At 43.8% G+C, this 26,198-nt stretch overlaps 1 protein-coding gene and 1 pseudogene across 1 annotated transcript; both read right to left on the bottom strand.

The window, feature by feature from the left end:
- Window positions 1-12,353: 12,353 nt before the first annotated feature.
- On the bottom strand, window positions 12,354-13,400 carry LOC120401332 (trace amine-associated receptor 4-like). The gene has a single exon (XM_039531180.1). It carries the CDS (start codon window positions 13,395-13,397, stop codon window positions 12,354-12,356), a length of 1,044 nt encoding a protein of 347 aa, XP_039387114.1. The 5' UTR covers window positions 13,398-13,400.
- A 2,548-nt stretch (window positions 13,401-15,948) lies between these two features.
- LOC120401147 lies at window positions 15,949-25,046 on the bottom strand (annotated as a pseudogene).
- Between the last annotated feature and the right edge of the window lie 1,152 nt (window positions 25,047-26,198).

Genomic DNA, 26,198 nt, shown 5'->3' with positions numbered 1-26,198 from the left:
GTCACTGAAAGATGTTGTGAAGTTTAAAACACCCTCAGCTAGCCTTTGAGGTACAACAATGAAGAAGCTAGACAGTGCTAATGGTCCATCAGGAAAGGCCGGGGGCCCATGGAAAAGGTTTATCTCACCTGGGAGCATTTCAGCCAGCCTATGAGTAATGGCTGTTATGACTCAGCATGATATGCAAGGGCATGTGACCAGACCACATGACACTAAACTCCAGTTTGGTACTCGTATTTTTCCACAAACTGCCTGGGAAATTAGCTCAAAACAAAGGGTTCCCACCATATGGAGAGACTATATAACATTGAGAGTGACATCATGATTTGTCTTCATTCTCCCCACAACTTAACACCTGAAAGAACCTCTGGAAGACAAAGGACTTGGAATGGGGGAGGGGAACCCACACTGCACAGCAATTGCAGCCTGTGCCTTAAGAATCTGCAAGCCTGCTTGTATCATCCGTCAGGGTGAAATATTGCTAATTCAAACCACAGTTGCCAACTTTCACGTGGTAAATAAGCACCCAACTTTCACAATAAACCAAAAATCAAGCTAATCCCATTTCAAAACAAGCCAATCCCTAAGAACCCCAACACTCTATGTGACTAGATCCCCCTTGCATGCAAACTGGGACTGTTCTGGGCCCGCTGTGCACCCCTGACTCTCTTCCCACTTTGCCCTTGCTAACCCCGCCATGCCCCTGCTTGCTGGGAGCCGATCAAAAAAGAGAAGCAACAAGCTACAAGCCAAAAACTAGCCAACAAGCAACTCACACACCAATGAAGCCAAAAACAAGCCAAATATCTGTTGGTTTTTTCCACAGGTTTGGCATGTCTGATTCAAATCCTATCTACTACATTAGGCTTAGTTTGCGGCTTTGTTTTTTTGGTAGGTAATCTGCTTTGATCTGTTTGCTATCACTTACAATCACTTAAAATCTATCTTTCTGTAGTTAAAAAAAAGGATCTACCCATTAGTAGATCCTCCCCTCAGGGATGTCTCTGTCTGAACCACATGCTCCTCCACACCTGTTGGCTTTCCCACAACCTTTAGTTTAAAAACTGCTATACGACCTTTTTAAATTTAAGTGCCAGCAATCTGGTTCCATTTTGGTTTAGGTGGAGCCCATCCTTCCTGTATAGGATCCCCCTTTCCCAAAAGTTTCCTCAGTTCCTAATAAATCTAAACCCCTCCTCCCTACACCATCGTCTCATCCAAGCATTGAGACCGTGCAGTTCTGCCTATCTAACTGGCCCTGCGCATGGAACTGGAAGCATTTCAGAGAATGCTACCATGAAGATCCTAGACTTTAATCTCTTACCTAGCAGCCTACATTTGGCCTCCAGGACCTCTCTCCTATCCTTCCCTATGTCATTGATACCTATATGTACCATGACCACTGGCTCCTCCCCAGCACTACACATAATCCTATCTAGATGTCTCAAGAGATCTGCAACCTTCGCACCAGGCAGGCAAGTCACCATGTGGTTCTCCCGGTCATCACAAACCCAGCTATCTATGTTTCTAATGCTCGAATCGCCCATTACTAATACCTGCCTCTTCCTAATAACTGGAGTTCACTCCCCCAGAGAGGTATCCTCGGTGCGAGACGATACCACAACATCATCTGGAAGGAGGGCCCCAACTATGGGATTGTTTCCTCTGCTCCAGTTGGATGTTCTCCTTCCATGAGGCTTTCATCCTCCTCAACAGCACAGAGGCTGTCAGACCAGAGGTGGGACCATTCAACTGTGTCCCTGAAAGTCCCATCTATATACCTCTCTCTCTCTCCCTTAGTTCCTTCAGCTCAGCTACCCTAGTCTCCAAAGCCTGTATACGGTCTCTGAGAGCCAGGAGCTCCTTGCACTGAATGCACACATACGCCACCCGCCCATAGGGCAGGTAATCATACATGCTGCATTGGGGCAATAAACTGGGTGGCCCTCACTCTGTTGCTGGACTTCTGCCTGCATTCTCTTTTTACTCCCGCAGTTGCTCCTTTGTTGTTATTGTAATCAATGCCTTAAATAATCCAGATGGAGAGATGAGTCCTTCAGATGAATAATATGCCTGAGGGAATACCCAAAGCATTATTTGTACAATAGAACATCACTTATTTTAAAGAACAATGAGTCTTAAAAACACACATGCTCACTTGCCCATAAAATCTATAGACCTCTTTAAGAGGATGCCTATGAACCTCTTTGCCTGTGGCTTTCACTTGGAAGGGTATTAATAGCTCACGACCATGTCTTCTTGTAACATCCCTCCATCCCCACTCATTCCTGCAGATTCCAGCCCTCCTTTGACTTTTCCTTCCACCATGTGCTAATAGGGTCCCAAAAACCAAGCAACAAATCACAACACCCCAGGATCTTCCATATTTCCCTGTGAGATCCTGACCTGGCCTCAATCCCACAATGAGTTCCTGACAAACAGGCTCCCAATGTCCATTCCTTTTACCCCAAAATCCAAGCAACAAATCACAATGCATTAGGATCTTCCATATTTCCCAGTGAGAGCATGCCTTGCCCTCAAACTCACAAGTTCCTGGCAAATTGAGATTTTCTCATCACCCAGAAAAGGTGATTATTATAACCTTCCCTCCCCATAGACATTCTGACAGTCTCTTGGTTTTCTCTGACTCAGAGTAAGTTCCCAGTACCACAATATAGCCTGGTTTAATGTGACCCTGGACAATCCCTCCAAGACTATCCAGATATGTGCTCCAGGCTCCCCACAACATAGCTGTGAATTTTAAAACAGGGTCCTGGCTCCCAGACTAAACCCTTCATATCCACAAATCTCTCCCTCCTCCACTTCATGACAAATTCATGGCTCCATGACTACCCACAAATCTGTCACAGACTCCCGAAAATACCCTTTCTCACCTGGACTCTCCTCACAATATCTGTTTCCTTGGCCTGTAGCTTTAGGTTCTTTATGAGCTCCCTAAACAAGATCTTTGCCCTTTACCACTCTTCCTCCTTACTTCTGGTCACCTCATTAATGCGCCTTCAATTGCATATGGCGTTTCTTCACCAGAACCCATCTCCCACTCCCTTGATGTTCCCTTGCCTCTCATTCCCTCTGCTCCTGCCAAGTGTTTTCCAAATGCACTGTGTGCCAGAGCCAAAAAAAAAAAAAAAAAAAAAAAAAAAAGATGGGGAAAGAGGTGCGGAGGTACCACAGAGAGATTGCTATAGCAAAGGTGAGAGGCACATCTTTGTTGTGGATCTTTAAGAGGGGATTACACTGAAGTTGGAGCCTGTTGTTTCTAAACTGATATACCCATTCCAATGCAGAAACCAAAAAGTAATGATAGGTCATCTACCCTAAGGAGAGAAAAAGTTCCAAAAAGCCTTCTTCATAAAGTCTTTAAGGCTAAGGCCTTGGACAATTTTTCCAATGGCATTTAAAGTTTTCCAGTTGTGTTTTTGCAACATTATGAAAGTGTCTGTTCTGTATAAAAAATTCACTGAAAAAAATGGAGTCGGAGTCAGGAGTCAAGCCAGGAGTCGAAGCTGGAGTTAGTGTCAGGGGTAAGATGTAGAAGCAGGGATGTGGAGTGAGGCAGATGGGAGAGTGGGATAAGGGGGACAGGCAGGAAGATGGGGTTTAGGAATAAGGAAGTAGATAGAGTCTATAGTATCAGTCATCCAGGAATTCACCTGCTTACTCAGACAACTTCCTGTGCCTCTTTATGGTTCAAGTAGTGCAAACCAGCCAATCAGTGGGACAGGATGAGTCCACTAATCATGAGCTTTGTGGACAAGGCCTTTGTGAGCTAGAGCTTGGCTGGACCTCCTCTCCACTGGTTCAACTGAGCGGCTTGGGGGCGGGGGGCACAGTCTGAGCCCTGGTGTTCGAGGCTTGTAATCTCTTACATCACCCCCTCCTCTTCATATACGTGGGCAATGGTTTGGGTTTTCCATGTGGAGGGTGTGATGGTGGTTGGGAGTAGTGAGGGAATGTGGGACTTCAGGAGTGCTATATGGAAAACTGGGTGTATATGGAGAGAATGAAGTAATTCATGTTCAAAGATAATTGGGTTAATTTGCCAGGAAACTTGATAGTTGCCAAGGAACTCATAGCCCAATTTATGAAACGGCCTGTTCTTGTGTAGGTTTTTCATCAAGTGCCATACCTTCTGGCTTACCAAGAGGGAGGGCGTCTTCTATCGTTGATAATCCACACATTGTTTGTAGCTGTTCTTGGCATTCCCCAGGGGAACTTTTAGGTTATCTTGGGTCTGACATGTTTGGTGTGTCAAATCCAGGGCTGCTGGGTTGTGGGAAGGTGTGGGTTGCTCTGGGTGGGGGAAAAAGTTTGGGGGAAAAAAGTTCTTGTCTCATAGTAGTCTGTTCTACTTTGTACACAAACTTTATATACAAACCATTGTACACAAACTCTGCCTGATGTTACCTATGAGCTCTGTGTTCTTGGGGAACCAGAGTGCAGCGTCCAGCCTGTCTGACTCACAAAAGACTCCCCCTGCCCCAGCCTCTGCTTGAGCAAAGCCAATCAGAAGAAAGACTTACAAAAAGCAATGAAAAGGCGGTGAAAGATACACCTAAACCCCTCCAAACAAGGGTGACAGGATTAAGGAAACTCCCCTAGCCTCATTTGCATTGAAGCTGGGACAGGGAGGCATCTCTATTAGCATACAGACTGGACAGCAAGAACTGCATGGAACTCTGGGACCAGAAAAGCAGGGAAGCACTGCATGATGGGGGGGTCTCTGCTCCAGATGTTAATGAACCCGCCTGCACACACCCAGCTCAGTGGTTATCAGACCAATTCTAGTAATAAATCCTTTATTGGTATCCAAAATACTGAAGCTGCCTAACTGCATTGTGAGTTTCCTTGAAGGAACACCGCCCATAGCCAGGAATGAGCAGTTCCTATTGTCTAGCCTGAACAAAACAACTTTGATATATGCCTTTGAGCCATTTGTTTACCCATAAACAAATCTAGTGTTCTCCCTTGAACCATTGTTCTTTCCCTACAAAACCCCCTACCCACGCTCAAGTAAGTGCTCTGATGCCTGGATCCAAAATCTGCTTCAGTTCCATTTGGACTTTATCTTTTCCTGACTGATCATGCTGGGGGCTCTGTCTGTCTCCAACACTCTGGATGCTCAGCTACCACCACCACCACCTGGAACCCCCGATCGATTCAAGCTTCATGGACTGGCAATAAATAACTTTCATGGTTAAGCTGGTTGCTTCTCGTTCTCTCTCGTGAGTGTTTTTTGGCTTCCTCTATTCCAGTGCGGTGCCCATGGCATATGAGGGTAAAGCTTGGAGGTGCTGTTCGACCCAGCCTGCTGAATGCAAGGGCATATGAGGGTGACAGCTTGGAAGTGCTGCTCAACCCAGCCTACTGAGTCCAGGGACATATAATGGGTTAGCTTGGGAGTGGTATAGAGCTTTTAGTGGCAAAGTTATATCAACCAAGTGTCAGTGTAGATACCACACGGAGTCTATACCACCCCGAGGAGCTCACTCTCCCCACCTGGCCCCACGAGGCACTCACTGCCCACTCCCACCCCTCATCGGCCTGGCAGGAACACAGTCTTTCCCTCACCCCAGCAGGAGCTCGCTCTCCCCTCCCCTGCCACCTCTGCCCCAGCCCCAGCCCTGGCAGGAGCTCCCTCTTCCCTCCCCCATGCCCTGGCACTGGCAGGAACTCACTCTAACTTCCCTCCCCACCCCGCCCTGGGTAGGACCTCGCTCTTCCCTCCACCCTGACAGGAGTTTGCTCTTCCCTACCTCTGCAGCCCCAGGGCGGGAGAAGTTATGTGTGCCCAATGATTACGGTATGTGTGTGTATGTGTGTGCCCCTGCTTGCCCCAGTCTTGTGCACACCCCTGTCAGGATGGGCGTTGTGCAATACCTCCTGGAGGCCATTTACAGTGACTTAACCAAGTGCGGTGTCTACACTCACAATTTGTCGATATAACTTTGCCACAAAAAGCTCTACACCACACGTTGTGGTGGTTTTACTTTGTCAGCAAGGAAGCAGGAGAGTTTTATCAGCAGAAGGAGCATTGTAGTATGTACATCTCCACTGTTTTGTCAATGAAACCTGACTTTTGTCGACAAAACTGTGTAGTGCAGACAAGGCCTAATAACCATCTGTGGCCTATCTAGGAGTCTTTCATCATCCTCTGCAACACTGAGTAGGGATTATCTATTAGGATGAAGTGGGCATATATCCCATGCAATCAGTTTCCCATAATTTCAGGATTTTCATTGCTGGATTTTAGTCCTTTTTTTTTGCCATCTCCATTATCGTCTCAATATGCAAGGAATTCATTCCAATCCACATGTACCAGTATCTCCATCAGAATACTCCCCCTATCTTATATATATCTTGTGTGTGATTGAACGAACAGCAGCTTTTGATTTCCAGTGCAGTCAGTATAGACCATTTTGTGTCAGTTTTTCAAAAAGTCACTCAGCTGTTGTACCCACAGAAATGTGCACACATCTGCAAAATACCTAAGAGAACATTACACAGTTTTTGTGATATGCCCGTGGATATGCCATCACCTGATCTATGTATGCAAATACCCACTTAATTGAGCAAATGGGGGTGAGGGGTTGCGAGTGCATTGCATCCATGGGCATTTTTCCTGCACTTTCAATACGCCCTCTGCTGATGATTTAGTCATGTAGTTTAAATAGTACAATGTCAAAAAACAATCTCCAAACAAGGAGTGGAGGAGCTAGCAGTGCACTCGCATTGCTTGTTCGCTGCCACATCAGCTGTGGATGCAACCAGCTGGACGAACACTGCAGAAATCTGACCAGCAGAGGAAATACAAAAGATATGGGAGAGAGATTGTCATGCTGAGTTCTCTCTTTTTTTTCCCAGGCAATTCCTGGGACTTGCGGCCTTTGTATAATAACAAATTACTCATTCTGCCAATTATTTGGGAGCCAGAATGTAACAAAGAGTTCTATGTGAAACAGCTTTAGTTGAAAAGTTCTCTTAAGAAGAGTCACATTAATTATGGGCATTTAAGATTATGAATACTCTGCAAAAAGACTGTTAATGAGACATCCCTTATAGCCTCTCACTGATTCCCTTTGCTGTTTTGCTGCTGAGAGAACATGAATCTCACATGGGAACTCTCAAATAAAAACAGCTTCCATAGGTCTCTCCCCTGAGCTTTGTCTGATGTCCTGCTCTGTGTTCAGGGTTTTTATAACATTGTTTAAGCACCTGTCAAATCACACTCCATATTAAAACTAAACACTGAATTTATGTTAAAAAGTCACTTTGAATCTGGGAAAAAAGAAGCCACAACCATGCTGTGTGGCATGGCACATTAAGGGCAAAATGGTAGAGTTCCTGAATAACAAGGACTCAAAGACCAGGGTCTCCAGTCTGCTTTGTCCTCCAGAAGCGTAAGCAGGACAAAGTGGCGTTAAAGCCTTTGGAGGTGGCCAGCCTAGAGTTCCCTTTAAACAAGGAAATTTTGCATTGGCATAAAGCTGGCAAGGGTAGCACAGCTGCCTCCTGCATCAACTGCTCCCACCCCACAGTGCCCGGCCTAAAGAGAGGGAGGATGCAGTGGGGGTGGGAGAGTGATCCATTATGTCCAATCCTCCAGTGGCTTAATATCACTGTACAGAAAAAACTTGCATTGGAGATGGGCAGCTTCAGATTGGGGAGCTACAGCCAACTCCCTGTGGTTCTTATCTCTAATGAAGCCCTACATGTCTAACTATACAAAGGCCAGTATAACCAGCCTCACTGCATTCCTTCCCAGCTCCCCAGGGTCTGGGCACATGTCGGGGACAGCTGGGAGAAGAAGGGGATGTTTTGGAGGGGGTCTGTATCATGGGACCATTCTAGCTGGCTGTTCTGGCTTACCCCTGTGCAGTCCTGGCTTAGAAAGGTGGGTGACAGCCATCGTTGCTTTACCCCATAAGCCGCGTCAAGCTGATGATTATACCCCAAATGTTTCTTTAGTGCATTTAAACAAGGTTTCAGTGTTGATTGTTGTCCCTGCCAGGTAAGTATATGGGATCTTGGGGAACAATTACCACACGGGTGGGGTGCAAAATAAACTTTATTAAGAAAATACAAAAAACAGGGAAAATTCAATAGTGAGGGGTATGGGTTGTTAAGGTAGACAATTGGGCAGGGGGTTCATTTTGGTAAACAGTAAGGGGGTTTCAATAGTGGGGTACAACACAGTAGGATACAATACAGTGGGTAATCAGTTAACACTGAGGTATGAATGTAACAGGTAGCTAGCGATTTCTATGTAAAAAGGTGTGTCACAGCAGCATATAACCAACCAGGGGCGGCTCTAGGCACCAGCGGGCAGCGCGCCCAGAGCTTGGGCGTCCTGGGAGGGCGGCTTTGGCTCGGTGGAGCTCCGCCCGGCATGCCTGGCAGGTCCAGGTCCACGAGCCGGCGAGCAGACCTGCCGCAGGCGTGACTGCGGCGGGTCCCGCTTCCCGGCTCGGTTGAGCTCCCGCGAGCGCGACTGCGGCAGGTCCGCTCGTCCGGGCTCCGGTGGACCTGCCGCAGGCATGCCGGGGCGGAGCTCAACCGAGCACAGAGGGGACCCACCGCGGGACCGGGGAAGGGCGGCGCAGCGCTCCGCGCTGCTTGGGGCAGCCTACTTTGTAGAGCCGCCCCTGTAACCAACTAACAGTTATGGATAAAATGTGTTAAATAACAAACAATTCCAGGTAAAAATGTGTCACAGTGGCGTAAATGTAGAATGTGCGGGGTACCAGAAAGGAAGAAAGTAATCAATGGGGTTTTATGCTAGAGATTTAAACTTAGTGAGACAGAGCAAACAGGTTGCAAGCTTAAGCAGCAGAGAGAGTGTAACAAGGTAGAAAGACACAGAGAAGCTGGGGGGTGTGTGTTTGCAGTGGGAAGACAGACAATTACAATTATACAGAACACAGCAAAATCTTATCTATGAGCTAACTTAACCAAGACTACACAAATTAAAACACAATGCAACAATTCTCTAAGCCTAACTTACAAAGTATAGGCTTAATGGGTGCACCTTATGCTAAGGATAGTTCCAGAGGGCTGAGTGGTGTGTGTCCAGGACACAGCTCCAAAGGGGGGGGGGGTGACTGCAGCAGTGGATAGAGCTGAAAACAGTCCAAGGCAAAGCCCACAGGAGCAGAACTTAGCAGCAGCACAAACTTATTTTCAGTGGCAGAGTGCCACGGGGTTTAAGAGAGAGGTTTTAAAACGCAGACCAAGGTTTAGCTTGAGTCTGTGTGCTGGGGAGACAGAGCCAGCAGCCAGGATAGGGGGGTGGGTAACAGAGGTTTTAGGACACAGACCAAGGTTTAGCTTGAGTCTGTGTGCTGGGGAGACAGAGCCAGCAGCTAAAATAATAAAATAAAAGTATAGAAAGTTTCACAGAGGGATTCTTACCATCCCACAAGGCAGCAACAGAGGCAGAAACAGCAAGCACATCAGAAGGCTCGGTACAATCTTGATAATCAGGAGATCTCTCAGGCAGCAATTCGTTCTTCGTGGTGGGGGGGGGTTCAAAAACGGGGGTACGGTCAAAAATAAAACGAGAGCGGAGAAAGGACCCCCAGAACCCGTGGTTGATCAGACCAGGCAGCAATGCAAGAACCTTTCTGAAGTCTGTTCAAAAAATGTCTGTTTATAAAGGCAAACCCTGGCAGCTTCCCACCAGTAACTCTGATTGGCTCCCCCTCTTACAGGTAGGAGAGAAGGCAGAGGGAAAAAAAACTGCAGGCAGCCACCAAGACATGTTTGGACTAGTCCTGAGCCCAGAGGTATGATTCATGCCCAGGATCTTAAAAACACAATAGTCTTGCAGCTCTGGATAGAGCCTACCCTACACCAAGCCCAGGTTTTAACAAGGTAATAACAGGACTAACCCTTTGAACAGGGCAGTGGTCCCACCTAGCACAAGTGGCCATCCCTTTGAGAAGGGCAATGGCTTTTGTTAAACAACTTAAGGGGGCCCTCCCTTTGAGAAGGGCAGAGGCCCTGGTAAACAACTTAACAGCCAGGGAGGGGCGGCCACAGAGGAGAACAAGAACAAAATGGAGTAAGGGGACAGCTTTAAGAAACAAAATGGAGCTGTAACAGACAATTGTATGTTCATTGCCATTTTCAGAAAATCGGGAAGTACAACTCTTTTCACATAAACTCTTGAATGAGCCATCAGATGTTAGCAGCTTTAGCAAACTGGGCTGGGTTTGAAATGTGAGGCACTTCATGGCTCATTACCAGGCCTTTCAGATATCTCCATTTCCTTCCATTGCTGACAATGTCAGCACTGGCACTTGAATAGATTGGTGATTTCTGGCCACATAGAATGGTGAATATGAAAGCACTTTTTGTAAATAATGTTGTTAGATTTGCAGAATAGTTTTGAACTGAGAGAAGCCTACTCTGGCTCCTACTGGCTCAGCTAAGAGAGGATCCCATACTCACATAATAGAGAAGCTGCTTTTGAACTAGTATTCATGTTTGATTCCCAGATCCAGTAATGTGCATGATTCAAAAATAGTGAGTCCAGTCACCAGAAAGGGGAACCCAGTCTCAGGTTAAGACTTCGCTAGTGTCTATCCACCCTCTAACAGACACAACAAATACCATCGCAGATATATGCTGGTGGGCAAATATGTAGACGTATAGTAATATAAGGAAGGCCCTACTTGAATTGTGGGATAATTGTCAAATAATCGTGGCTGAGTCACAAACAAGACGTGGAAAATCTTGAAAAAGTAACAATGGACCTTTATTAATTGTGGAAATTTAGAAAAGCCAGAGAAGACCTATTTGTGTAAGAAAATTTTTCCAGAACAATATAAACCCTAAAGTATATTATGCCGGCTAATTGTTTTGATAACCAGACATTTTGTGGCAACTATTAATGCAAGGGGCTGACAGTGGGTGTCCCGGCCACCAGACACTGGGGGCTGAGAGCAGGAGCCCAAGCTGTTAACCGCCCAGGGCTCCCGCTGTCAGTCCCCGGTGTCTGGCAAAATTGCAGGGGAAGCTAATATTGTGGGATCTGCAATTTCTGCAATATCGCAAATTAAGTAAGGCCTTAAATATAAGACATGTTATCAGTTACTTTATGTATTCCCATATTTTAAACTTTATCTTATCATTGTTGTTTCATAAGCAGTATAAAATTAGTATGGCAAATATGAACTAGCATTAGCCCTTCAACACAAGAGGTCTTCTTGGTCCCTCTGGCAGGAGCCAGCATAAACAAGTGGAGTTTGGATCCGACTGTAAAAGAGAACAAACTTAGGCACCACTATCCGCCCTCCCTCAGAAATGCCCCACTCCATAAGACCAATGTTCCAGTTAGCCCAGAATTCGGTCTTCTGACAGTGGTCAATGCCTGGGGCTTCAGAGAGAATGAACAGAACAGGCAATATCAAGTGGTCCATCCCCTGTTGTCCAATCCCAGCTTCTGGCAAACAGAGGCTAGGGATACTCAGAGCATAATCTTGCATCCCTGCCCATCCTGGCTAATAGCCATTGATGGACCTATCCCCCCCAGGAACTTATCTAGTTCTTTTTTGAACCCAGTCATACTTTTGGCCTTTCACAACATCCCCTGGCATCCTTCAAACTCCCACATGTTAGTCAGGACTGCTAAGGTTCTCAGCTGACCTCAGCTACTTTGGTAATGCATGGAGGTGATTTCTCAAGTGCAGCAGCTACACCCAAAACAAACACTGACTTTATGAACATTCAGAACACTTTACTGCTAGAGACTTAATAACTCATTGACTGGTGTATATGAGACTGGCTTAGGTAGATTGTATATAGATAAAGACCAGTTATTCAGCCAGAGAAAACATTTTGGGCTGAGTTGTGTTACCCTTATTCATGCTGAGAATTAAGAGATACACTCTCAGTTGGAGTAAGGCTAGCTTTATCGGGCCCACAACAATGGGGAGTCCATTTTCAAACATGGGTAACTAGATAAATTAATACTTAAATCCTGCACTTGGAATCTCAAACTGGTACTTGCACAGAAATGACATTGTAGGGTAGTTGCCAAAATGATCAATGTATAAACAGGAACAAAACTGGATAAAATCTACTGTCTAGTTTGTCAGACTGTTCTCTCACTTCCTATCATCCAGACAGACAGCTCACTAAGATAGCATGCTAATCCTTAAACAATACCTATAGAGACACGCTACAAATGAGTTACTCCAAAAGCAAGTGCAGATTCTTGTAAATATTGTCAACATAGAGGGCCCTATGTGAACTGTTCTAAAAGATCTCCAGAAACAGCATAGGCATCTATTAATGCTAATCCATTCATAAAAGCCCAACTTGGTTAATTAAGTATATGTGGGAAACAAAGTAAGAGTAGAGGAATCTGGTCTGAAGATTTTACCGGTCACAATCATTTTAAATGCTTTGCGAAACCAAGAATAAAATAAACCATAAATGATTGGATTACAAGTAGAATTGCAGTATCCCAGCCAGAGGAAGGCATTGTACAAGTCTTCAGGTGTTGAGAAGTTAATAAAAGGATCAGCTATTGTAAGAATAAAGAAAGGCAGCCAACAAAAAACAAACACCCCCATAACTATACTTAAAGTTTTAGTTGCTTTGTTCTCTTTTTTTGTGGAGATTTTGTTTTTCATTGCAGAGACACATTTTATTACACTAGGGATTTTAGCAATTTGTCTTGAATGCTTTCTTGCCACTGTAAATATGTGGACATAGATACCCACCATCACTGTGCCTGGGAAAAAGAAGGTTATAAGAGAAGCCATCACTCCCCAGAACTTATTAAATATCAGTGCACAGAAACCACAGCAGTTAATGGAAGCAACATATACTTCAATGCCATCAGTATTCAGCTGTGAAAAAACTAGGCTAAAGACAAATAAGAATGGGACAGACCAGCTAATTAATAAAAATAGCACTATCACAGGGATAGTTATTTTGGTGACATAATGCAGTGGGTCACAAACTGCATAGTAACGGTCAACAGATATAAAACACAGATGGAAAATAGAGGTGGTGCAGAGCATTATATCACAACAAGTATGGATTTTGCAGAAGAGGTCTCCAAAATACCAGCGTGAGTCTATAGACCTGATCATACTGTAGGGCATAACCATGAAACTAAGCAAAAAGTCGGTAGTTGCCATGGAGCAGATCAGGAAGTTGGTTGGAGAGTGAAGCTGTTTGAAATGAGCGATGGAAATGATCACAAGCATATTTCCACCCATTGTGAGCACTATTGCTCCCACCATGAAGATGTACATAGCCCAAAGACTGATTGTAGACCTTACATTTCTAGGACATGAATTGTTAACAGACGCAAAGCAATACTGCACATTCCGTGGACTCCAGAGGTTGGATGAATTCATGATCTGAGATCAACAACAGTAACTTTTTCTAAAGTATTACAATACAGCCAGTCCTGGGGAAAAAGAAAAAATAAACAAAGTGACATTAACAGTAGCAACATCTGCAGCCTGTGTTTCAGATTAGTTGATTAACATCTAACATTAAAAATAATGGGCCTAATTCTACTCTCAATTGCAATTACATCAATTCAGAACAATCCTCATTTAGTTTAGAGGAGTTACTCCAAACTTACACCACTATAAGAGAGAGCAGAATTTGTCCCAATGATTGAAAAAAAGAAAAAATGGGCTGGACCGTTTTCTAAATACTTTTGAATCATAAGGTGCTCAAAAATTCTAAGTAATATTGGATATTTTTGCTATGGAGTTTACATTCAACACTATAAGCACCTTGATAGGAGGTTCATGGCTAGAATTGAGGATTTGTAATCAAGAAGCAAGGTTTTTATTGGAGTACATGCAATGTATTGGGCCAACTCATGAGGAATTGTGCGGTATGTTGATGGCACACTCAGATCAATATTTAAAATAACTTGGGTGCCTAAAATTAGCTCCTGAATCCATATTTAGGTAACTATGAGCTTCTGCAGGGTTTAAATGTGGATTTTGGAACTGAACTTTAGGGCTTCACATTTAAAAATTTCAGTGTTGCTACTGAATTAGGTAACAGGAAGCTATAAAACCATTCTGAAACTGTGTGTGTGTGGGTGGGTGGAGAGGTGTATTATTATTAAACCAGAGTAATTCTGGCAGCGACTATAGTGAAGCCATTTAACATACAAACATCAGAAACATTTGTAGTTTGTTGCCTTCAAATCCAGATATTTTATCTAATGTATTGTTGCCCTTTGGCTGAGGAGTGATGAATTTTCAGGCCTTGCAGCAAGTCATTTTCCATTGGTGGAGAGAAGTTAACATCACAGAGTCAGATATCTTATGTGCAATTTGTTTATTTACATGATGCATAAGCCCTTATCTATACAATTTACATACATGCCCTTTCAGTCTTAAATCACCACCTGCACCCACAATCATTCCCAGCTCTGCCATGCCTAGACCTCGCCATGAACATCTGCCTTTGTCTCTTTGCTACAGATTTCCAGCCATCCCAGCTGTCAAGGAACCTTCCCTCTCCTGGTTGCTCTATCTGGTCAGGAGCCAGAAAAGCAGTAGCAGATTCACCCAGAGCTGTTTCATCACAGTGCCCTCTGCTGACTTCTTATTGCTCTGGAGATTTTCCATACTATTTATCTAGGTAATTTTAGCACATGGGATCTGAGTGCCTCCCTTAAAGGGTTTCAGAGGCCATTGTTCACAACTGAAAATGTAGATGATGGATTTTTTTTCTGCCATTTTCCTCTTCAGATGCCAAATCTCTCTTTCTCTGAGCTCCATTCCCTGCTTTGGCGTCTGGTACGATGCTCACTGAATTCACTGCACATCGTTCAATTGATTTAAATGGCACTGGATCAGGCCCTTGGTTTCCATACCTGCTCATGGGAGGTGGGACTTGTTCACACTCCAACCTAAGAATCTCTAACTTTCATCAGTGGGTTGCAAGCAGCCAGCCTGTCAGATATCTCCTTGCTATTTCAGTCCCATCTGCTTTTGAGGAAGCAATTGACACTTTGGGTTTTAAGCCCACTCCTTCTGAGATTCAAATGGATATTATTCATGCCACCTGTGTTAAAAATTCAGCAAAGAAATGTATTGGTACTGAAGCAATAAGAGATCACTAAAAATATAAAAAATCAGTAAATAAGTAAGTATGCTTTAGTTTAGCAGTCAGAATGCAATGCATTTACACTATATTAAATTGTTAATGTCAAATTTAAATCTAGATCTACAATATATGTTACCATGAATATAATGGAGTCTTCTATTAACTAAATATTACCATTGGATAACAACATGTCTGAGTGGGTCATCTGTGAGGACTGAATACATGCCTTCAGTCCAGAAAGTATCAGCTTCAATTGTCTGAGCTAAAAGAACTGGGTTCAAATTCTGCCTCCAGAGAATTCAACTGCAAAGTTCCCATTGATTTTAGCAGGGTCAGAATTTTACACCAGATCTGTTTGCTTGGCAGCAATAGCAGACTCAAACATCTATACATGGTCCTGCTACTAGAGGAGGCCAGAGAGTTACACAGTTAGTATCAGTTAGTATCAGTTACGTTTGCTCTAAGAAGCCACTTATAGTGTGCCTCGGAAAACAGATTAGCTGTACACATACAGGAACGTGGATTAAATATTTTACCTAATATTCAAATGATTTCTGAAACCATAAGTTTAAAAAGACATGTATTCAATATTCCATAGTAAGAAAGTAAATACTACCCTAGAAAAGGGGTATATAAAAAAAGAATAAATTAAAATCAAGATAAAATATAAGGTATTTTTTTTAAATAAAGTGCTTGGTGAAAGTGTTTGGTGAAAGTGTTCTGTATATTGCATCCTTCAGATCACGTATACTGAACAATGAGTATCTAGTCATTCATAAGGATTTTTTTTGTTTTTGCTATTGGACCTTGTTTTCAATTTCAGATATTCTATTGTAGTTGATTTTTAGCAGAAAGATTAGTTGTACGAGACTGTGGATTGAATATTTTACCTCTTAAGATATATTTCAATGCTTTTTGAAACCATGAATAAAAAAGCCATATATTAATGAATTGCAGGTAGAATTGAAGTAACCAAACCAGTTTAAAGCATCAAACAAAGCTAAAGTAGTAGTGAAATTTAAAAATGGGTCAATTAAGAATGTAAAGAAACATGCAAACCAGCATATTAGGAATATCCCCATAACTTCACTCAAAGTCGTAGCAGCCTTTCTGTCCTTTTTCTTGGAAAGTTGACTTCTAACATCATTGTTTGCATCATCAGGCATGTTGTTCACAACACGCGCATGCTTTTTGGATATTACAAAAAAAAATTGCATATATTCCTATCATGACTCAGGCGGGAGCAAACAAATCTACTGTAAACAAAACGGTTCCCCATAATTTGTTGAACACAATAGGATACAAACTAGAGCATGCTACTAAAATCTTAGCCTTGTAGTCCAGAAACATATGCTTCTGAAAAAATAATCCCAAAAGCAAAAGCAGCTGGCACTGTCCAATAAACTGCTAGCAATTGCCTTATCACAGGAAAAGTTATTTTGCTAGAATAATGCAGTGGGTAACAGTGTAGTGGGGTGGACTCCACTCCCTGAGAGTATGGGCTGCAACAAGCCAGGACATCTGCACAGACAGGGAGCCAATTAAAGAAGGCCTTATTGTGAGCCACTCAGGGTCCAGTTTGGAGACAGCCAATCAGGGCCAGGCTCAGCCCTATAAGAAGGTTGCTCAGGAAGAGAGCAGGCAGTCTGTCCCAGGCCTCTGAGAGGGGAAAATTAGTCTCCAAAGGCAGGAGACTAGCATCACGGACAGCGCAGTGCTGGCCAGGCTCGGGGAGCAAAAGGGAGGTCTAGCTCGTAGCCTGCCAGGCTGCCAGCCCTGAAGCGAAGGGCCTAGCAGGTGGTGCAAGGGGCCGTAGGAGAAGCGGCCCAGGGAAGCAGACAGACGAGGGAGAGAAGGAGGGCAGGATGGCTGCTGCCAGAGGGTTCCTGGGCCGGGATCTAGAGTAGGGGGCGGGCCTGGGTTCCTCCCTTCCCCCCTTGCAATACACCCAGCCATTGGCTGTAGGGAGCGGCCATTATAACGAGGGAGAGAAGGAGGGCAGGATGGCTGCCACCAGAGGGTCCCTTGGCCAGGATCCAAAGTAGAGGGCGGGCCTGGGTCCCCCCCTTGCAGTACACCCAGCCCTTGGCCGTAGGGAGCGGCCATTATAGACTATGCCAGATCCCTGACAAGAGGGACTAGACTCAGAGGGTGTGGTTGGACATGGTGTCTGGGGTGTAGGACTGCTGATCAACTCCCCCCCCGGAAGGGTGTGTGGATAGACTAAGGGGCACTACCGTAGGGCAGTGGTCCTGAAGAGGACACCGCGAGTTGGGAGCAATGTGGGTCCACACGCCAACCGAGGGCGGGACGATGGATGGGACACCACCAGGAAGGGGCACTCCACTGGACAGAGCTAATTCCCAGAGACAGCCAGCAGGAGGCGTCAGGTGGTGAGTCCCAAAGCCGTTACAAACAGATAGCATAAAAACGATCAACAGCAATGGAATGAAGATGGAAGATGGAAACTAAACAGAGCATCAGATTAAAACTATAGTGGAGTTTGCAGAAGGTGATCCCAAAATACCAGCAGTTCTCCACAGATACGATCATGCTGTAGGGCAGAGGTGGGCAAACTACGGGCCATGGGTCACATCTCACCCGCAGGACTGTCCTGCCTGGCCCCTGAGCTCCTAGGAGGCTAGCCCCTGGCCCTTCCCTGCTGTCCCTCCTCCCCCTCAGCCATGCCGCTGTGCGGCGGGGCTGTGAGCTCCTGCTATTCTGAGCAGCATGATAAGGGGGCAGTGGTGGCGGGGAGGTTGGATAAGGGGAAGGAGGTCCCAGGGGACAGGGAGCAGGGGGGGTTGGATATGAGGTGGGATCCTGGGGGGGGCGATTTAGGTCAGGGGTACTGGGAGGGGGCAGTCAGGGGATGGGAAGTGGGAGGGGGTGGGGCCCAGGCTGTTTGGGGAGGCACAGCTTTGAACCCTGATGTGGCACTCGGGCCAAAAGGTTTGCCCACCCCTACTGTAGGACATAATGTTGAATCCCAAAAGAAAGTCTGTAATAGCCATGGACAGAATCAAGAAGTTGGTTGGAGACCAAAGCTGTTTGAAATAGGAGACTGAAATGATTGTGGCAAGATTTCCAAAGACGGTGATGAGGATGGCTCTAGTCATGAACAAATACACTGCACCTCGAACACCTGATTACCTGGACATTTCAGGACAAGATCCATTTTCAAAATTGGAGCAATCAATAAAGTTCTTGGTTGTATTAGGAGAAACAATAATCTTTTAGCTAATATGGTGAGACAATAATATTTGTATGTGACTTGTAATATTTGTAGCAATATAGCTCATATATTAGAATAAAACACAGTTAGTTGACAGTAACTATTTAATGAGCTCAACTGATGTAAAACAATATGATAAAATTAAACAGATTAAATAGTAAGCATTCAGGGAGGGAATGGAAGAGCAGTGAATTAAATATGTATTTTTCATCCCTATTTTATATTAGCTTTAATAAACTGATTAGTTATTTATTATTTGTATTACAGTAATGCCCTGAATCCCAAACAAGACCAGGTCCCTATGTGCTGAGTGAAGCGCTAACATAAAAGTCACCAGATTTTCACTGACACTATTAGATTAAAATATATCTTGTAATTTATCAACCATTGGAAACATTCATGGTTATAGGCTCTTTACTGGATGTAGTGGGCTAGTTGATTCTCTCCAGGCATTTTCTTAGAGCAATCAGGCAGTCCTCCTCAGCAGTCCCAGGAGTAATTTCAGATTTTGATCACAAATACAGAAATACAGTTTTATTTTGAAAATATGACCAAGTTTTCTCAGCACACTAAGGTTTTGCAGAGAAAACATATTCAGGAAATCGGGTGCATTTTTGTCGGTCACAAAGTTTTCAGTTGTCCTCAGTACAGATCTTTATAGTGATTAGAGTGAAATAAATCAGAAAACTAGGACAAAAGTTGATTAGTTGCATCATCTAAAGGATAAGAAAATAAGAATTAATGAGGTAGAAACAAGCTGATAACATTTTGTTGCATTGTTAGCTATGACTACAATACTACCAACATTTAAGCATGTAGATAACTTAATCTATATGAGTAGTCCCATCAAAGTCAGTGGGTCACCCACTATTCAAATAGTACCATTCAGATTGGGTGAGGTTGGATGTGTTTAGGCATCTGCCTTTTTGGGTAACAATAAAATTGTTGCTAATCATTACAAGCAGCATTTTGCACATAGGCTGAGGAACCTTTGTCTGGACGACAGCTTATTAAAAGCTACTAATACAGCTTGTGGTTTTTATTCTCATTACATATTTTAAACTATGAAATAAAATTATTTTAAAAGTTGCTTGTGGCCTTTGCTGGTCCATCCTGATGTTTCAAGAAAACTTCATGAACTATTTTTATAAACCTGGGTCAGAGGTCAGCCAAGAGGTTGGGAGAACTTCAATCTATTTATTTTACATTTATATTTATATAATCAGTTATTCTCCTCCCTGCGTGAACTTGACATCTGGTAAAGAACTGACTTTAATCTCATTTCCAACTGAATGAGGAAAGGATACTCAGTTTTAGCCTAGGCAGTGCAGAGAAGGGGCATCATAAAGAAGCAGTAAAGAATATCAAGGATTTATTTTGGGTTCACAGTTCACCTTGAATGCCCTTGGTTTGTAACCCTTGGTATGGCAGCATGCACAGTGTAAGTAGGATGTGCCATATGCCCACATAGTTCATATTTTACCTTAATCTTTATTTCTGAATTGCAGACACTCAGGTCTGGGGAGAGCACACAGCGGGTAGATTCTATTTTCTCCCATGTAACAATGTCTCTAGGAGAAACTACCGACATCATTCTGCTTTCCCTATTTGAAACTAGTGTTCTACATTAAAATAAGACCTACAAGGAGAAGCTGATATCACTTTCATGCCTAATTCAACTTTTCATATAAAGCAGCATTTAGAGCCTGATCCTGTACCACTGAACTCAATGGGATCCCTGCCATTAACTTCAATGAGAAAAGAAATAAATTCTTAGGCGCTGGTCCTTGAAGTGGCTCCATGTGCGTAGACCCAGGAGCCCCAGTAGAGCATCACAGAAATCAGTGGAGCTCAGCAGGGGTTGGAGGTCTGCCAGTGTAGAAGATTATGATTTCAGTGAGTAGCTCACAGTGCTCTAATCTCTGTTGCAGTAGCTCTTCTTAAAAATAAAACACAAATATAGGAAATACAAGAGTCCAGTCATGCATTTCACACACACATCATTTTCCCTCCTCTTACCTGCCCATGTCCAGGGAAAGCCTTGATAGATCACACACTGGTTTTAAAACAACTTTCTTATTCCCGTGCTTGTGCAAAGGGTAATATTGAATTTTAAGGGCAGATTGCTCAGAGTGACTGCCTGGAATTACCAATGGATACAACACGCTGTGCTTTTATGGCTTTACAAACAGATCTCAGGAGATTTGGAGCCAAATGGGGGGAAAACCCTAGAACTACTTGGCCTTTAGTAAATAAATAAAGGAAAAACTCTTGGTGGTACTAATCTGCTCTCGCCAGATCTCAGCATTGGTTTTTCTTCCTTTGCCTCCTCCACTTTTTTCTTTTACCTTCAGCAATTAAATGGCTCCAATCTTTTGATTAGAGGTGACTCTTAAGACAATACCATCATTTTGAAGCCATGATTTCTGTTAACATAATTACTCCCTGCTCTGGCTTTAAAATTATGGTGATTTTTTTCTATGAAATGTAATTACTGTCTTCTGGTCACAGTGCACAGTAGATCTGCAGCAAAGGCAACAACTAAACGAGATTTGCTCCTAAACAAAAGTACACAATGTATGAATTTTGGTGCATTTGTGGTTAGTCAGTTTAAATGCCTTTCTGATCATTTTGAATGGAAGGAAATATTTATCATCTTTTCCTTTGCTTCCCACAGTATTGATAGTATGTTGTCATGTCCTGCTTTTCACTATCCTACAGAATATGTCCAGAGACATTACCACTAGGGAAATTTGACTCGGTAACAATTGTTCTTCATTTTTGTCCTGTGCTCCAGTGTGTAGTATAAAAGCTAATAGCATGTTTCTGGTGTTAGAACTGAAGACAGGTTGACAGGACTGCCTGAGTACTAATTGATACTCTTAACACTGACTTTTTCTGTACTTTGGATAAATCACTTACCCTTTCTGCCTTAGGGCTTGTCTACACTTAAAACATTGCAGCAACACAGCTGTTTCCCTTCAGTGAGGACACAACCTATGCCAGGATTTGGCAACCTTTCAGAAGCGGTGTGCTGAGTCTTCATTTATTCACTCTGATTTAAGGTTTTGCATGCCAGTCATACATTTTAACACTTTTAGAAGGGCTCTTTCTATAAGTCTATAATATATAACTAAACTATTGTTGAATGTAAAGTAAATAAGGTTTTTTAAAATGTTTAAGATTTTAAATGTTTAAAATTAAATTAAAATGCAGAGCCCCCTGACCAGTGGCCAGGACCGGGGCAGTGTGTGTGCCACTGAAAATCAGCTCGCGTGCTGCCTTCGGCACGCGTGCCATAGGGTTGCCTAGCCCATGGGCATAGGTTCTCCCATCGGCATAGGTAATCCATCTCCCTGAGAGGTGAATTCTCCCACCAACCTAATGCAGTCTACACTGGAGTTTAGGTCAGTTTAACTGCATCACTCAGGGGTGTAGATTTTTCACATCCCTAAGCCATGTAATTATACTGATCTAATTTCCTAGTGTAGACCGACCCTTAGTCTCCCCCTCTGTAAAACAGGCATGAGGCCACTTACCTACATCACAAAAGGGTGTGAGGATTGAGTTACAATAGTGAATTGCTCTGCAACTGAAACACGCTCTTTACACTAAGTGCTAGGTACAAAGACAAGCCTCTCTTTTTCTTTTAAAAATGTTAAAGTGAATGTAATACTAAAGATAATGAGGGTCATACAAGAACTCCTTAGCCCTGGTCTACACTACAAGTTTAGGTCGAATTTAGCAGCGTTACATCGATTTAACCCTGAACCTGACCACACGACAAAGCGGGTTTTTTTTTCAACTTAAAAGGCTCTTAAAATCTATTTCTGTACTCCTCCCACAACAAGGGGATTAGCACTGAAACCTTGCCGGATCGAATTTGGGGTAGTGTGTGGTAGTGTGGTCACAATTCAACGCTATTGACCTCCGGGAGCTATCCCAGAGTGCTCCATTGTGACCACTCTGGACAGCGCTCTCAACTCAGATGCACTGGCCAGGAAGACAGGAAAAAGCCTACGAACTTTTTAATCTCATTTCCTGTTCGGCCAGCATGGCAATCTGCAGGTGAATGCAGATCTCATCAGCAGAGGTGACCACGATGGAGTCCCAGAATCGCAAAAAGCTCCAGCATGAACCAAACGGGTGGTACAGGATCTGATCACTGTATGGGGAGAGGAATCCATGCTATCAGAACTCTGTTCCAAAAGATGAAATGCCCAAACATTTGAAAAAATCTCCAAGGGCATGAAGGACAGAGGCTATAACAGGGACCAGCAGCAGTGCCACGTGAAACTTAAGGAGCTGAGGCAAGCCTACCAAAAAAACAGAGAGGCAAAGGCTGTCCCGGGTGAGAGCCCCAGCATGCTGCTTCTATGATGAGCTGCATGCCATGCTAGGGGGTGCAGCCACCACTACCCCAACCTTGTGCTTTGACTCCATCAATGGAGTAGCACTCAACAGGGATGCGGGTTTTGGGAACGAGGAAGTTGAGGAGGAGGAGGTTGAAGATAGCAAGGAAGCAGAGAAACTGTTTTCCTGACAGTCAGGAACCGTTTCTCACCCTGGACCTATAGCCAGTATCCCAGGCTGACAGAAGGCAAGAGGCAATGGTGAGGCTAATGGAGGAACAAACTGACATGCTCCGGCATATGGTTGAGGTTCAGGAAAGGCAACATGAGCACAGACTGCCTCTACAGCCCATGTGTAACCAACCACCCTCCTCCCCAAGTTCCATAGCCTCCTCACCCAGATGCCCAAGAACGTGGTGGTGGGGGGGCCTCCGGGCACCCAACCACTCCACCCAAGAGGACTGCCCAAGCAACAGAAAGCTGGCATTCAATACATTTTAAAGTGCAGTGTGGCTTTGTCCTTCCCTCCTCCTCCACACCGCCCGGGCTACCTTGTCAGTTATCCCCTATTTGTGTGATGAATTAATAAAGAATGAATGAATGTGAAGCAACAATGACTTTATTGCCTCTGCAAGTGGTGATTGAAGCGGGGAGGGGAGGGCGGTTGGCTTACAGGGAAGTAGCGTGAACCAAGGGGGGGAGGTCATCAAGGAGAAACAAACAGAACTTTCACACCGTAGCCTGGCCAGTCATGAAACTGATTTTCAAACCTTCTCTGATACGCACCATGCCCTCCTGTACTCTGCTAACCTCCCTGGTATCTGGCTGTGTGTAATCAACAGCCAGGTGATTTGCCTCAACCTCCCACCCCGCCATAAACATCTCCCCCTTACTCTCACAGATATTGTGGAGTGCACAGCAAGTAATAATAACAATGGGAATATTGGTTTCACTGAGGTCTATCCGAGTCAATAAACTGCACCAGCGTGCTTTTAAACATCCAAATGCTTAACATCCAAATCCTTGGGGACCCAGCACAGGGTAGGCTGGGTCCCCAAGGATAACTATAGGCATTTCAACATCCCCAACGGTTATTTTCTGGTTTGGGAAGAAAGTTCCTTTGCTACAGCTTTTAAAACAGACCAGAGTTCCTGAAGATGCAAGTGTCATGTACCTTTCCTGGCCATCCCACGTTGATGTTGGTGAAACATCCCTTGTGATCCACCAGTGCTTGCAGCACCATCGAGAAGTACCCCTTGCAGTTTATATACTCGCTGCCTTGGTGCTCCGGTGCCAAGATAGGGCTATGGGTTCTGTCTATCGCCCCACCACAGTTAGGGAATCCCATTGCAGCAAAGCCATCCACTATGACCTGCACGTTTCCCAGAGTCATTACCCTTGATCATTGCATGTTAGGTTCACTCCCTCTGGGGCACCTGGCATTGGCCACTGTCAGTAGACAGAAACTGGGCTAGATGGACCTTTGGTTTGACCCGGTACGGCCGTTCTTATGTTATGTTCTTTCTTTAAATGTTAGTCAGGCTAAAGACAGAGTGATAATCACTCTATAATCCAGTGCTTAGGGCACCCACCTGTTCAAATCCCTTCTCCTCATCAGGCAGAGTGGGGAATTGTACCAGAATCTCCCACATAGAGGTGAATACCCTAATCACTAGGCTAAAGGCTATAAGGGAGTTTACCACCTCTTCCCCTCACAGCCAATTTCTGTGGCAGTAGATGTGTTCTGAGCATGCCTAATGAATTGGGCCCCATGGAGAAAATAGACATTGTACCATCTTTCTTCATCTGCTTTGAGGATCACACTGGGGCTTAGTCATAAGACAGGCATCTGGATGCCTACCCGTGGCAGCAGTACTCATGCTCAGAGGTATGTGCCTAGGGGACCTTTTATAGCAAAAATGTTGGTGCTGAGTGAATTTAGGCAGCTAGCAGGATAGGTGGCAGCCAAGCAGGGTTATGTGGATCACAACAGCAAAGAATTCTGTGGCACCTTATAGACTAACAGACGTTTTGCAGCATGAGCTTTCGTGGGTGAATACCCACTTCTTCGGATGCAAGTAGTGGAAATTTCCAAGGGCAGGTATATATAAGCAAGCAAGAAGCAAGCTAGAGATAACGAGGTTAGATCAATCAGGGAGGATGAGGCCCTGTTCTAGCAGTTGAGGTGTGAAAACCCGTTTCTCCTCCCTTGCTCCCACCATGAAGATGTACATAGCCCAAAGACTGATTGTAGACCTTACATTTCTAGGACATGAATTGTTAACAGAGTCAAAGCAATACTGCACATTCTGTGGACTCCAGAGGTTGGATGAATTCATGACGTGGGATCATTGATAGGAACCTTTTCAAAAGTATTACAATACAGCCAGTTCTGAGGAAAAAGAAAAACGAAATAAAAAAGTGATATGAACAGTAGCAACATTTGCAGACCTGTGTTTCACATTAGTTTATTAGCATCTAAAATTAAAAATAATGGGCCTGATTCTGCTCTCAGTTGCATTCATGTCAATTCAGAATAATTCTCATTTACTTTAGAGGAGTTACTCTAGACTTACACCAGTATAAGAGATAGCAGAATTTGGCCCAATGCTAACAAAAAAGGAATGGGCTGAATCATTTCCTAAATCCTTTTGAATCTTAAGGTGCTCAAAAACTCTTAGTAATATTGGATATTTTTGCTATGGACTTTGCATTCAACACTATAAGCACCTTGATAAGAGTTTTGTAAAGTGAAAGCCTCAAACACATGATACTCACCTGATTTCCACAGCTCTACCCAACACCTCAGAGATCTTTGTTCCTGGAGATATTGCCCATACTTCCAAGAGAGACATTACAGCATCAGGAAACCCAAACTGGTTGATGCTATAAAGATTTTAACATGCAACACTTCATAAGAGTTTTAGCATGCTTGCTAGTAGGCCACTGAGTGTATACTTGCAGACTTATTTCTGTTTGTAATATTAATCCATTTAGGAGCTTACCCTCAACACATACTTGGCCAGGATTAAGAGAAATATAATAGCATCGTGCTGAGGAGTCATTTGAGTTTGCTAAACAATCTGTGCCTCAAAGCAGTGAAAGATTTGAAAAACAGGTTAAACAACATCCAGTTTAGTGAACTGTATTAATCCTTTATTATGGATAATTGTTATTTAAGACTCTGTTTTTATTTAACCAGTATTTACTATTACAGATATACATGTGTAAGAAGAAAAAAACCCATATATGTCACCTTACAGTCTGCACACTCTCATCTACACGCTACTCTTTATGCCAGCAAACTGCTACAGCAGAATCTCAGTTAAGGAACACCTCAGGAACAGAGGTTGTTCATAACTCTGAAATGTTCGTATCTCAGAACAAAACATTATGATTGTTCTTTCAAAAGTTTACAACTGAACATTGACTTAATACAGCTTTGAAACTTTATTATACAGAAGAAAAATGTTGCTTTAAATCTTCTTATT

The sequence above is a fragment of the Mauremys reevesii genome, linkage group 3 (assembly GCF_016161935.1).
Source record: "Mauremys reevesii isolate NIE-2019 linkage group 3, ASM1616193v1, whole genome shotgun sequence".
In the NCBI taxonomy this organism is placed as follows: Eukaryota; Metazoa; Chordata; order Testudines; family Geoemydidae; genus Mauremys; species Mauremys reevesii.
This window is presented reverse-complemented; position numbering and strand designations above follow the sequence as displayed.

Bases quoted from the DNA above. Each gene is read 5' to 3' on its own strand.
- LOC120401332 (XM_039531180.1), bottom strand. From the start codon at position 13,397: ATGAATTCATCCAACCTCTGGAGTCCACGGAATGTGCAGTATTGCTTT.